At 49.3% G+C, this 13,711-nt stretch overlaps 2 protein-coding genes across 2 annotated transcripts in view; both read left to right on the top strand.

Moving 5' to 3' along the window:
* Positions 1 to 13,711, top strand: part of LOC144737762 (uncharacterized) — a 164,006-nt gene that overhangs the window by 72,486 nt on the left and 77,809 nt on the right. The gene's annotated exons all lie outside the window — the stretch shown is intronic.
* On the top strand, positions 8,917 to 13,051 carry LOC144737713 (uncharacterized). Its single transcript, XM_078620563.1, has 4 exons — positions 8,917 to 8,962; positions 9,835 to 9,989; positions 10,509 to 10,710; positions 11,192 to 13,051. Exons 1-4 carry the CDS (start codon positions 8,923 to 8,925, stop codon positions 11,383 to 11,385), a joined length of 591 nt encoding a protein of 196 aa, XP_078476689.1. The 5' UTR covers positions 8,917 to 8,922; the 3' UTR covers positions 11,386 to 13,051.

Here is a 13,711-nt window from a genome sequence, read left to right as displayed (position 1 = left end):
GTTGAGACGAGGCTCTAAACAAAGCTGTCTCTGTGTGTGGATCAATCCGTTTCAAAGACGATGCATCATACTCTTTGGTTCTTTCGGTAAAGTCACATATAATTGTTTTTTAAAAATAATAATAAAATACGTTTCGATTGCAACACAAGCAACCGTCATTAGGTAGAACTAAATTTGAGAGACGAAACACAGACACGGAGACACAGACAGACACACAAGCAGAGAGAGACACACACATAGACACACAGAGACCCAATGCCTCTGTGTCGAGGCCTTAAATAAAGAGAAGGGGGGGCAGAGAGAGAGGTGGGTCTGCTGGAGCAGAGAAATTTGCATGTCACTGAAAGACCCAACGAGACTGGTACATTTTAGAGAGTTGTGTGGAAATCCACCCCGAAGCGACCGAGGGAGAGAAAGAGCGAATGGACCTATGAGAGCCTGGTAAATTTTAGAGAGAGAAATAGGCAGTTTGAGAAAACAATTTAGCAATTTTTTTTTAACAATGCATCATCATATTCTACCAAAGCATGTTTTTGTTTGCATGTTCACCACAAGTACGTGTGTGGTTAATGGAGTGACATGATTCCTTGAAAAGGTTTCAGTTTGGTGTTTAAACATATTAACACCTCCTGTTCTATTGCCACAACGGGTAAAACCTATTATACTCTTAGGTTTTTTCGGTAAAGTCACGTAGGTAAAAAATCTAAATAAAAGTAATAATAGAAATAAAATCACGACGTTTCGGAGGCAACACAAGTGTCCGTCATCAGGTGAGACCGTCACAGCCAGATTTACTGTATCAAGTGACTTTACCGAAAAAACCTAAGAGCATGATTCCTTGCAGTCACGAAAGCTTCAAATCTAGAGGGTAAAACCTTTTATTTTTTGATACTGGCAAGGGAGGTCACATGACCCCGCCATCTTGTAATGTTCATGCCCGCGAGGGGTGACGTCACGCGGTGATAGGGAGAGCCCGTGACGTCACGAGCACCCTCTCCCTTCACACCGTGACGTCACGAGCGCCGGCACCCGCCCAAAAACGTCACGAGCGCCCGTACCCCCTCGTGATGTTACGATCACCCACAACCTCCTCCACCCTCACATGACGTCACGAGCACCGCACACTTCCGTGACGTCACGATCGTTTGCCCAGCACATGATGTCACGAGCGCCCGTACTCCCCTGTGACGCCCCGATTGCCCCCCCTCCACCCCCACAAAACGTCCCGAACGCCTGGACATCCCTCGTGACGTCATGATCGCCTGCGACCCCCCACCCCTACATGACGTCTCGAGCACCTGCACCCCCCCCACCCCGGACGTCACGAGGCCCGCACCCACCCCCCTACATGACGTCACGAGCCCCCCCCCTCCCGTGACGTCACGGGCGGGCTCGCGCACCCGGAGCAGCCGCAGGGTGGCGTCACTGAGTCGGTTGGGGGATGCGTGGGAGCAGGCGCACTGCGTGACGCTGCCGCGTGCGGGTAACATCACAGATGTGACGTCACCGCTCACTTGCCGTGCAAAATATTATAACCATTATTGCGCCCCCCCCCGCCCCCCAAAATATAAAAGTCTATTTTTATTCTTTTTGCATTGTGTTACAGTCTGGAAGCTACCCACATGCCAAACTTCAAGTTTGTTGCATGTCGGGAAGTATGCTAAACATTTCGAACAGACACACATAATCACACATTTCCCTTTTATAAATATATAAGTGGGGGGCGAGGAGGGGGGTTCTTTTTATTTACCGTTGCAGAGTGTTTTTTTTATTCAATTGTACACGGGGTGGTGTTTAAAGTCGCTTCGTAGCTGTCGCCATGCAAGAGGGTTCTCCTCTGCTTTTCCCCCCTTCAGTCGCTCAACGAAACAAAAATGGCGGAAATCCGTAAAAGTTGTGGCCATTCGAACGTTCACGTGGCGGGCGCCACCTTTGTGAGGCGAAACTCCGCGCGGTTCACAACAATCCGAGACTCATCAGTCCGCACATTCACTTTGGATTGCATTGAAATACGACGTTTTACACCACCACCCCCACCACCACCAGCGATTCGATTGCTGAACAGTATTTGTTTAGAGTCTGCGCCTCTCTCTCTCTGCCCGTGGTGGCTAGGAGATGTTAACTACCTCGCCTGTTATCATCACCACGGTGACTAGGAGATGTTAACAACCTCGCCTGTTATCATAACCACGGTGGCTAGGAGATGTTAACTACCTCGCCTGTTATCATCATCACCACGGTGGCAAGAAGATGTTAACTACCTCGCCTGTTATCATCATCACCACGGTGGCTAGGAGATGTTAACTACCTCGCCTGTTATCATCATCACCACGGTGGCTAGGAGATGTTAACTACCTCGCCTGTTATCATCATCACCACGGTGGCTATGAGATGTTAACTACCTCGCCTGTTATCATCACCACGGTGGCAAGGAGATGTTAACTACCTCGCCTGGCCTACAGGAGGTTGTGGGTTCGATCCCAGACTGACCACGCCTGCTGCTGTATATTTGGAGTCTGCGTCTGGCTCCCACCCCGTGGTGGTCGCGTGGATTTGTCTCCGGGACCTCCGATTTTTTCCGATCCACATTTAGAATCAACATCGCCACACGCGTTTAGAGTGTTTGGCTGATGCTATCACGTCCCACGTAATTAGCCACTGCGTTGAGCTGCGATCAGTAGAAAGGTCACTTCTCAAAAAGAGTTACAAAGCTCAGAGGCCCTTAGGGGCCGTCCATAAATGACGTCACGCGATTTTGGACGATTTTTGACACCCCCCCCCCTTCATCACACGGCGTCACAAAAAGTCAGACCCCCCTCAAATATGACGTCACAAAGTTCTGCCCCCCCCCCCCCCAAAAAATAAAACATGCTTCAAATCGCTTTAAACTATTCTCATTGTAGTACGTATTTAATGTGGCGCTGCACTCTGATGTTATAGAGAAAACATTTATTTAAAAGTCTATTTAATGAAGTAGAACATGTTGTCTTTTTAATTTAAAGTTGCGCATTTTGATGTGACGTCACATTTCTCAAACCCCCCCCCCCTTGTTAAACATCGTCACAAATGTCTGACCCCCCCCCCCCCCTTAACTGATAAAGTATTTTTTCTTTAATAATATAGTTCAATAGGTTGATCGGCCTCACATATTTGAGCACAGTAGCTGGTGGTGCATGGGTAACATCGCTACTGGGGAGACAAAGGCGGCCGGGCGTGGGTGCTGACCACCCCCCTCATGTGCCAGTGCCGAAAAGGTGCTGCTGCTACTCGCTCCTAACAGCACTTGCCCCCAGCGATAAATACGAAGACTTCGCGGGGGATCTTTGTGTTTGTACATGTGTAGTGATTGTGGTATCATTGCTGGGTACATACGCACACGTATGACGTCACTGTGCCAGGAGCGTTACTACCACGTGGGTCGACACACACATGACGTCATCCCGGCTGGAGGCGGGAATGACGTCAGGGCCGGTGCTGGACACGTGACCGGATCCCAGTGGGGGCCGGGGGTCCAGGGGGCCCTCGGGGGGGCACGTGGACAGCAGGGGGAGGGGCTTCGAGAGGGAGGTGGGGCCCGGGCATGCCGAGCCCCATATAAGCGGCCGCCTCAGGAGGTTCGTGGCTGTTCCTGCGGAGAATGAAGACGCCTCGTGAAGAGAAGGCCTACATTGAGCGGACTGCCAGTAGCCACCTGGCTGGGCCACGCTGGAGTAGCTAAGAGACAAGTGTGTGTTAGCTAGGGTGGATCGGTGGTCACCACCCTATGTGTAGAGTAAGAGAAACTGTTGAGTAACCGTTGTGTTCATTAATAAATGAGTGTTGCCTCCCAAGAAGTGTGTGCGCCTAAATTGAACCCGCTACACTTGTAAGGGCCGGGATTATGTGGGCCAGTGGTGAGACTCGGGGAACCACCGGCCCGACGTCCTTGTAAGGGCCGGGTCCGAGTGGGCCAGTGGTCAGGACCCGCACCTTGGCTGGGTCGGGTCAGCGTAGCCTCCCTAGGTCACTTGTAGCTGGAGGACTTAGAGCCCATAGCCCCGTGTTAGGGCACGCTAGTCCGGAGGCCGTACCTCCCCAGGCAGTAGGTGAAAAGGGCCGTTGCCCTAGTCAATACTGTTACTGTTAGCGTTTATTAGAATAAACGCGTTGCCTCTACGAGTCATCTTCGCTTTCCGTAAACCCAGTACATAAGTAACTTACTGAATTGTGCACAGTTGCGTATACGGTACACCACTTCCCTGAAGGCATCAACACCTTCAGCGAGCGCGATGCCGATCACACAATGTTTCGAATTCGACCCTCGATCGATGGCTGCGCAATCGCCGCACACGCGTCGAATAAAAAGCAAGGGGCAAGTCCTTACTTACTAACAACTCCTTACTTACTAACTCCTTACTCACTAACAACTCCTTAATTACTAACAAGTCCTTACTTACTAACAACTCCTTACTCACTAACTCCTTATGCATCCACTAACTCCTTACTAACAACTCCTTACTTACCAACAACTCCTTACTTTCTAACACCTTACTCACTAACTCCTTACCCACTAACTCCTTACTTACTAACGTACTAACTTTTTACTTACTAACGCCTTACTCACTAACAACTCCTTACTTAGTAACAACTCCTCTATCATTTTTAATGGCTGGAGGGGTTGCCCCCCCTACCTGAAAATCCTGGCTCTGCACCATACGTAGCCAACTGTACTAATCATTGCGATTACACTGGTCAACAAAAACTACATTTTTTTTCTGGCCTGGACTTTTGCAGCTGTTTTAGAATAATTTCAGTGTGCTGATTCCAAATCTGATCTCAGATTTGCTCTATCACATCTCATTTTTATGCTATCGGCATACCCCATTTTCATTGATTTTACCAGAAATTAACTCTGTCACTTATGATTGCAAGTTGTTGCGAGTCAGTGACTGCTTTAGTGTTAAAATATGGTGCTGTATTTTTAGGATAGTGTGTTTATAAAATAATTTTATGTAGATATCCACATTTATTTAACCTTCAAACCGTTGGAATACCTTACGCCAGAAAAAGTGTGTTGACCAGTGTTATGTGACCGTTGCTCTAAATTTCCACGCGGTAAGCCACTTCGTTGAGCTATCAATCGTGGCCAGGTCGCTCCTGAAAAAGGGTTACAAAGCTCAGTGGGCCTCCCCTGGTAAAATAAAACACACAGCAAGGTCTCCAGAGGATGCGGGGGTGATGTAAGTTGGGGTTCGCCTATAAGAGTGTGTATAAATCTTGATTTGAAGTTTTCGTGACTGCAGGTATATCAAAAATAACGAAAACAAGCTGCGGGGTTTGCGTGCCGACATTCTTTCACTTCTCGCTTTGTGTGTGACCTCAGCAGGCTTTTATTAGTTTTTCCCCACGCATCGTTGCTCACCTCTTGTTGCCACATTAACGCAGGCCACAGCTCAGTGGATCGCAAGCACAAGACCCCACCTTGCTTCTCCCTACGCTGTGCTCACATTGTTACACTCAAACACTGACAATGGCACTTATACTACTACACCACTACTAATATCTCTCTACTCACACTGTTACACACACTAACAATGTCACTTATACCACTACACCACTACTATTATCTCTCTACTCACACTGTTACACTCACACACTGACAATGTCACTTATACCACTACACCACTACTAATACACACACACTGACAATGTCACTTATACCACTACACCACTAATATCATCTATCTACTCACATTGACAATGTCACTTATACCACTACACCACTATTAATATCTCTCTACTCACATTGTTACACTCACAACACCTCTGCCACTGTGTGACTCCTGTGAGGCTGCTCACACATCAGCAGAACCTGCAGGGCGCGTGGCGGTGCTGGGGTGGTGGGGTAGTGTGGGCACCCCCACCACTCAATACCACGCCTCTGTGTGCGTGGGGGGTGAAGTTTGACCATACTTCACCACGCCGGTCAGTGCGGCTTGCTGAATGAGACCCAGAGGACGTCTCCCCCTCCACGGCGTTGTGCGGCGTCTCGAGACGCACCCCGAAACGGGGCGCTTAGAAACAGCACGGTGCCAGCTGCAGTGATGACGATCACCAAACACAACGGCGCTGTGGACGACTCCAACACCAGACGGAGTCGCGGTGCAGCGCTGGGGTCGACACGCGGCCGGGCTGAGCCGCTTCTCGCCAGTGGGTGAGGGCGGTGGGGGCTGTGGGTATTGTAGGGGTCGTGGGGTGGTGGGGACCGTGGGGATTGTGGGGTCGTGGGGGTTGTAGGGTTCGTGGGGGCCGTGGGGATTGTGCGGGTCGTGGGGATTGTGGGGGGCGTGGGGATTGAGGGGGGTGTGGGGTTAGCAAACTTCAGTAACACACAGCGCACAGCACGAAAACAAAGACCGAGAGCAGCCAGACTGGTGGGGCAGGTTCTATGTTTGCGTGTGGGGCATGCGGGCGTGGAACGCTTTGCGGACGGTGCGATTGGGGGAGTTTTGCCTCGTTGTGCCTTTATAAAGCGACGTGGGACAGGAAGAGAGACAGAGACACGGGACAAGAAGAGAGACAGAGACACGGGACAGGAAGAGAGACACGGGACAGGCTGGGTGAGTACTCATCAAAATCACAACCTTTATTCATCCTGCAGATAGATCCGTCTTGAAGATGTTCATGGCATCGTGATAATATTTGCCGTGTTCTATTCTTCATATCTGTTCGAAAACATGTACAACACGTTTGAATAAACGCATTTAATGTATCAATTATCGACAATATATTAAACTAAATAACTGAATATGACAAATGTAAACAACTATTCTTATTTTTATACACGGTGTTTTCAAAAGATGGACTCAATTTCAATGTATACTGCTGTGAAATTGGGTCCATATTTTTACAACACCCTGTACTTTTATACTGGCAAAAAGGTCCCATGGTGAATTCTATAATTGTCCAAAGTAAAACATCTCACGTTTGTTGCACGTATATAAATAACGAGTACATTACGGTTGTTAATCGAGGACGCGTAAAATGAACAGCTGTTTAACATCTTCAGTTAAACCTAAACAAATTTGCTGCCAATGTTGTAGGAAATATTACAAGCATAATTCGGATATTTTCATCGCAAACAAGAACCCATGCGACGCCACTCCCCATACGCACCGCTCCAGATGCTGATTGGCAAGGACCCTCTCGCTTAGTTAGATCCTCGTTCAACGCAACATTACACACGACACTACTATACACTACACTATACACTACAGACTATACATTACACACTACAGACTATACATTACACACTACGCTATACACAACACTATACGCTAGATACTACACCATACACTACACTATATACTACTATACACGAGTGCTGTACTAGTGAACTACATTATACACTACACTACTATACATTACACTATACACTACACTGCCATACACTATACACTACATATTACACTACACACGACACTATACCCTGCACTATACACTACAATATACACTACATACAACACTATACACTCTACACTACACGATATGTGGTAGTGACATTGGAGAAACCAAACGACATGTCTCTGACCGCATCCGTGAGCACAAAACAGACCTAAAACACGGCAGGACCAACACCTCGGCCGTGGCAGACCACTGTTATAATTTAGTGGGCTCACGTGACATTGACTTCTCCAAGACAGAGGTTCTCTGCAAGCCATCTGGCTACCATGAGAGATTCGTTCATGAGGCTATCCACATATACAAACACAGAGACAATTTCAACCGAGAAGATGGATTCTGGCTTAGCAATCATTGGAAGGATTTGATAAACCATTTCGGGTCTTAATTGATTGTGTTCACACTTGCGGTGACTTTCAGACCGCATGCCATTTTCTTCTCACCCCTCCTCTTTTCCAAACATAGATGGACTCGTCCATCTGACCAACTGCCAAATCGCTGTCCGTGGTGCTGACGTTAGGACAAACCGTCACTTTAAAAAAAAATGTCATTGCTGTGGATTTCACACCTGATGATGATTGCTTGTGTTGCAGTCGAAACGTCGTGAAATTTTTTGTTTTATATAGTTATTTATTTTATTTTTCCCTTCTACGTGACTTTACCGAAAGAACCAAGAATATGAATCCTTGCTCTCACGAAAGCTTTAAATCAAATTTTAAAACAATAAGCATTATAAAAAGCGTCGTTATGGAGACTATATATAGCACAAACAAGCAGAACATACACCTTCATCTGCGACAAAGAGCTTCATAGCTCATCGGATTCTTCCCGTATAAATAAGGATTCTAATTGTTAGCATGTCCTTCACATGAACAGGAACTCTCTCTGCGTCAGGTGATGTGTGGGCCCCGTGCCTCCTATGAGCCGTGAATGTTGAAACCGTTCCAGAATTTTCTTCCATTGAGCCGAGATGATTCACTCCCAGGTCGTGTGGCTGATGGGATGAGTCAACATTTGTGTACTTTCACGTGGAGGGACAGATATACGAAGGAGATGAATTTTGGTGCTTGTTATTTGTTACTTTTATTCTCCAAACTAAACTATTTTATTTGACCAGGTAAGACCCCACTGAGCTACGTACAGGAATACCTTGCACATTCGTCTGGTTAGGGACCAGAGCATGGACGAATGTCAAAAATGTACGAATGTCAAAGCAGAAGCTTTATTTAGCTTGCAAATTTATTTTAGCCGGCGAAAAACGTACATGCAAATGGCTACAGTCAATATAAACAATATGTACGTGCGAATAACTACAGTAACTATATACATTTAGAACCTCATGGGTTTATTGCTGCTCTACCAAACCGTCTGTTCCCTCATTGGAATGCATTCCGGCTCACCATGCCCCACTTTAACCGCTGGTGGTGAGTGGAGTGAGAGATGTGATGAATCACTCTGTTGTGTTCATCAGGAGGAGGCACCATGAAGTGGCTCCTGGTCGCAGCGTTCATCTCCCTCCCGCGTGAGTTCACACCGAGAAGCACTCACCCAGCACACGTGGAGCGGTCTCCTTCAGACCCCTTTCCCACCGGCACAGCCGAGCCGTGCTAGCCCAGAACCCTGACAGTCCTGGTGGTTTTCCACTGCAGTTTGCTGCACTTAGCCAGAAGCAAACCACCCTGGCCTCATAAGACATCGGAATTTCGCCCAGGGACAAGCAGGGCCAAGTGCAACATGTATCATTTTCAACATACATGCGACTCGTTCACGGCACGGCTCAGCCCCTGCAGTGGAAAAACAGCCTGGCCCCCTCCTGAGCTGTGCCGCATTGGCTTGGGAGTCCCAGCATGGCTCAGGTGTGCAGTGGAAAATAAGTGATGTTGAACCAGCTGAGAGCCCAATGGAGGTCGTCGTCACAATGAGGTCATGGCGATGGGGTCCCAGTGCCAGGGCCCCCGTGTAGCCGTGAGCGTCGGTGCCTCCCGTGGTCGCGCTGCGCTGAGACGCGTCCCGCACGCTGCCCGTGTGACAGCATGAGCATTGACGGTGAGGGGGGCAGTTGTGACATTTGGTCCATGACCTATCCAACGCGCTCACTAACCAGCTCAGTGGTCTTCCTCTGAAATAGCTGCTCTTCAGTGAGCTCCTTGTTTTGTTATTCACTGATACTGGGTCAGTGTAAACGTGAATGTTACAGCACCGCTGTGTGTAACGCCTGCATCTAGACCACCTCTTGCCCTGCTTTTGCTGAGTAAACCTGTGGTGAGCACTTTAACAACAGTAACCAGTCTCTATCTAGACATCTGTATTGTCTATACAGTGATCGGGTATTGCTGATCTCTCTCTGTAGAGACATCTCTCATGAGAGTGACCGGTCTCTCTCTCTCCATGTAGCTGTGACGTCTGCTGTGAAGCTGCAGCTCTTCCTGCCGGAGAGTGTGGATGTGACGGAGGGAGAGAACGTGACTCTTACCTGCTCATTCTCCTCACCGCCGACCGTCTCGAGTGGCCTCTACATCACGTGGCTCACGATGCCCACAGGCTACATAGTAAGCATGCACAGATGATATCATCAATGTGAGAACCTCTTTCCATGGCAACCCTGAATATTCAACTCAGTAATTGAGAGTAATACGTTATTTTTTGTTTTGTTATAAAATAATAAAATAGTCGCTTAATCAGACAGGAATGTCGTACCGAGTCTCAAGACCCAATTTATAAGCAGGGTCCTGCCATTTGAGTTCGTGAGGGTGTAGAATCGTGTTGAGAGTAAAACGAAGAACCCAGATAAAAATGCCACCACGCAAAGGGATAATGGGCAAAGCTCTACACAGACTAAATCTAGAGGTAAAACCAATCGTTAACACTATCTGCAAATCAAATCCATGGCTGTACCACAATCTCCTGGCAATCTTGCAGCTCAAGCCTACAACCCCTGGCATCCCCAGTCAAAGTATGAAGCAAGCTGAACCCTGCTTGGCTATCAAGATCCAATTAGTTCAGGTTCATTGTGATTTGATCATAATAGGATTGTGGTTCGTGTTCCAGTTTGTGTTGTGTCATTCCAGATCTATGACTCGCAACTCGGGAATCCCTGGCTTGGAATAGCCGAGTTTGCGGGAGACAAGGAGAAGGGCGACTGCTCCCTCAGGCTCCTCAACGTCTCCACGACCCTCAGCCCCGTGTTTAAGTGCGATATCATTTGTACAAGCTGTGGGACGATCAACTGGCAGGTGGAACGAGAAGTGAAGCTGAACATGACGGCTGCAGGTGAATGAGAGGGGAGCGTCGTGCTCACCACACGGTGGTGCTGTGACCCGCACCGTCGCTCGTGCAGATGGTGGTGGGTGGGAGGTCAAGGGTCACAGATCACAGGGTGGAGGGTGCAGAGCTGGAGAGCGGTCGTTGTACAGAGAGGAGTCTTGGCAGAGAATCTTCCCGCTGCACATGAAGCCGTGTTGAGTGAGTGGTCTCTCCCTGCTGCACATGAAGCCGTGTTGAGTGGCCTCTCCCTGCTGCACGTGAAACCGTGTTGAGTGGTTTCTCCCTGCTGCACATGAAGCCGTGTTGAGCGAGTGGTCTCTCCCTGCTACACGTGAAGCCGTGTTGAGTGAGTGGTCTCTCCCTGCTGCACGTGAAGCCGTGTTGAGTCGCTGAGGGAGGCGGTGGTGCTGGGTGTGAGTGGGGGTCTCGTTGAGCCCCTCTCTGTCTCAATCTTTGGTTCTTGACGCCGTCGTCCGTGTCTCTGCAGCTCCATTGTCACATGGTGTGACCTCGCCCACACCACGTGTCCACTCCTGGAGGGAGACGGTGGTGACGGTGGTGACGGTGGTCATAATGGTGGTGGGCGTGATCCTGGGATCTGTGGCTGTCATCCTCTTCATCAAGAGACACCGTTGCTCGTCTTGGAGCTTCCCACAGTACCATGCGGGAGTGCAGTGCTGACTGCCTGTGCTTCATGATCTGATTGTTTACAGACCTTGCTTTTGTTATATCTCTCTCTGTAATTCTCCACACTCCTCTTTGGCCACTTCAAATCCCTCACCGCTAAATGCCACACGATCCAGAATCCTGCTGCTGCCTCACTTCACAGCTTCTGTAAATTAAACCTCATCATCCCAATCCTCAGATTCCCCCACTGGCTCCCAATCTGGTCCCAAATCGACTTGAGACATCGCACTCTGCACCTAAACGATCCTCCATAGACTCTCCACCACCTCTCGTCCCTCTGTTCAGGGCGTCCCCAATGTCTGTATAATTGTACATGTGGGGGAAATAAGTACGATTCTACACGTGGAAGGTAACTGGAGTTACCTTCAAAAGTTCACGCAGATGGGAGTCAGTCCCACTTGCCCCACTGCTATTTCCTGGCCACTACATAGCCCAGTGAGTTCTGAGGAGTCTCACAAATTTGTGATTCGTGAATCCTCAACTCCATAGCGCCCGGTCACTTTCGCCGCAGACTCCTCCTGCTCACGTCCAGACTCCAGATGTTGCCGACTTTCCCCCTGTGTCTCTCCCTTGTGTCTCTCCCCTGTGTCTCTCCCGTGTCTCTCCCCTGTGTCTCTCCCCGCCTGGGCTGCACCACCGCTGTCTTCCATCTCTCCTGAGCTCCATGCAGATTCCCTACAGCCCCTTCCTGATCTACTGAATGTGTCAGCATTGTGTCTGTGTGTGAACCTGAGTGGATGTGTGAGTTCTGTGCGTTTGCTTGTATATAAGTGTGAGCCAGAGGGGGTGGTATTAGAGTGTGGTTGTGGTGCGGTGTGTAAACATTGCCACTGGGGAAACAAAGACGGCCGGGCGTGATGCTGACCTCCCACCCCCTCGTGTGCCCATGTCGGCCTTCATAGGTGCTCGCTAACAGCACGTGCACCATCAGCACGTGCACCATCAGTACGTTAAGGTTATATGGGGGATCTTTGTCTTTGTTGCGTGTGAGCGAGAGGAGGCGATAGTCGTGGAGTGTGGTTGTGGTGTAATAAGAGTTGTGTGTGTGGTGTTAAGGGACCGGAATCTGACGACTCAAGAGGTTCTCACACTGGGATTGTTTGGCTCATTATTTGTTGAATGTGTATTACGTGCACTTTGCTGTGCAATTCCTGAGGTGCCTTTACCTTACCACAAAGGAAATTTAATTGCATATTTAGTACTGTCTATGTTTACCGTTGGAAAGTGTGGGTCCAGAGGAGTGGTTACCTCCCTGTGGGCCATAGCCCATGGCAATCCACAAGGCCGTGGGAATTGCTCTGCAGAACGATTTAAGACCCCACGATGTTACTCACAAAGCCATCTTTCTTACTGCAAGCTCTACGTCACGTTTGTTTAGAAAGTTGGCAGTGAACGTGGGTCCAGAAAAGTTGGGAACCACTGGTCTCGTGTTGGGAAATATTTGTCATTAAGGTGCAGCTTTTTGTATATACCGGTTGTAAATAGTTTTATAAAATCTGTATATTCCAAACATTGTATTTTTTTAAAGCACGTAAACCTATGGTATACATATTTGCTATGAGAAAACGTTGGTGTCAAACCACTCGTATTTTATATTTTGATCTTGTAGAAATTCTGGTCGTCAAAAACTCAAGGCAATAAAAAAAATATGAAAAATGTTGCAGCCATACGGAGTCTTGTCTATTAATCATCTTATCACAAAACGCCTGCAGCTGGGAAACTCCACTGCAGGCAAGTGAACACTCGCGAGGGGCGAGGGGTTCGTTTTGCACGGCACAAACGTGAACGTTCATCTCAAGGGCAGGCCCCCTGGCTCACACCCCCCCCTCCACCCCCCCGCGGCAAGCACCAGCGGTGCGGCATGAAGCGGAACCGTGACCTTGCCCGTGGTGTAGAGCGGCGTCGAGGCAGCCACGGCGCCGATTTGCGGCGTCGCAGCAACAATAGCGGCCGCTTGCAGCGTCGCAGCTAAAATGGCGGCCGCCTGCGGCGTAGGCAAAATGGCGGCCGCCTGCCGCGTAGGCAAAATGGCGGCCGCCTGCCGCGTAGGCAAAATGGCGGCCGCCTGCCGCGTAGCCAAAATGGCGGCCGCCTGCGGCGTAGCCAAAATGGCGGCCGCCTGCCGCGTAGCCAAAATGGCTTGGGGGCCCCGGACTCCGGGGTCAATGCCGGAGCCTCCTCCACGCCGTCTTCACTCTCTAAGCGCCCCGTCGATAGGTTCTTATGCCGCACGCCAGATTTTGACATGGTGGCGGCAGCGCCGACACCACTTGTTGAAGTGTCAGACGACTTGGAGGCACGTTTTCAAGTAAGGGCTTAC

Source organism: Lampetra planeri, chromosome 73 (genome assembly GCF_965212315.1).
Source record: "Lampetra planeri chromosome 73, kcLamPlan1.2.h2, whole genome shotgun sequence".
NCBI lineage: Eukaryota > Metazoa > Chordata > Hyperoartia > Petromyzontiformes > Petromyzontidae > Lampetra > Lampetra planeri.
The sequence above is the reverse complement of the archived record's forward strand: the minus strand, read 5'-3'. Positions and strand labels throughout refer to the sequence as shown.

Excerpts from the sequence above, each read along its gene's own strand:
- LOC144737713 (XM_078620563.1), top strand. The coding sequence starts at position 8,923 with ATGAAGTGGCTCCTGGTCGCAGCGTTCATCTCCCTCCCGC. Across the intron at positions 8,963-9,834 it reads AGCGTTCATCTCCCTCCCGC|CTGTGACGTCTGCTGTGAAG; the intron begins GTGAGTTCACAC and ends CTCTCCATGTAG. Across the intron at positions 10,711-11,191 it reads GCTGAACATGACGGCTGCAG|CTCCATTGTCACATGGTGTG; the intron begins GTGAATGAGAGG and ends GTGTCTCTGCAG.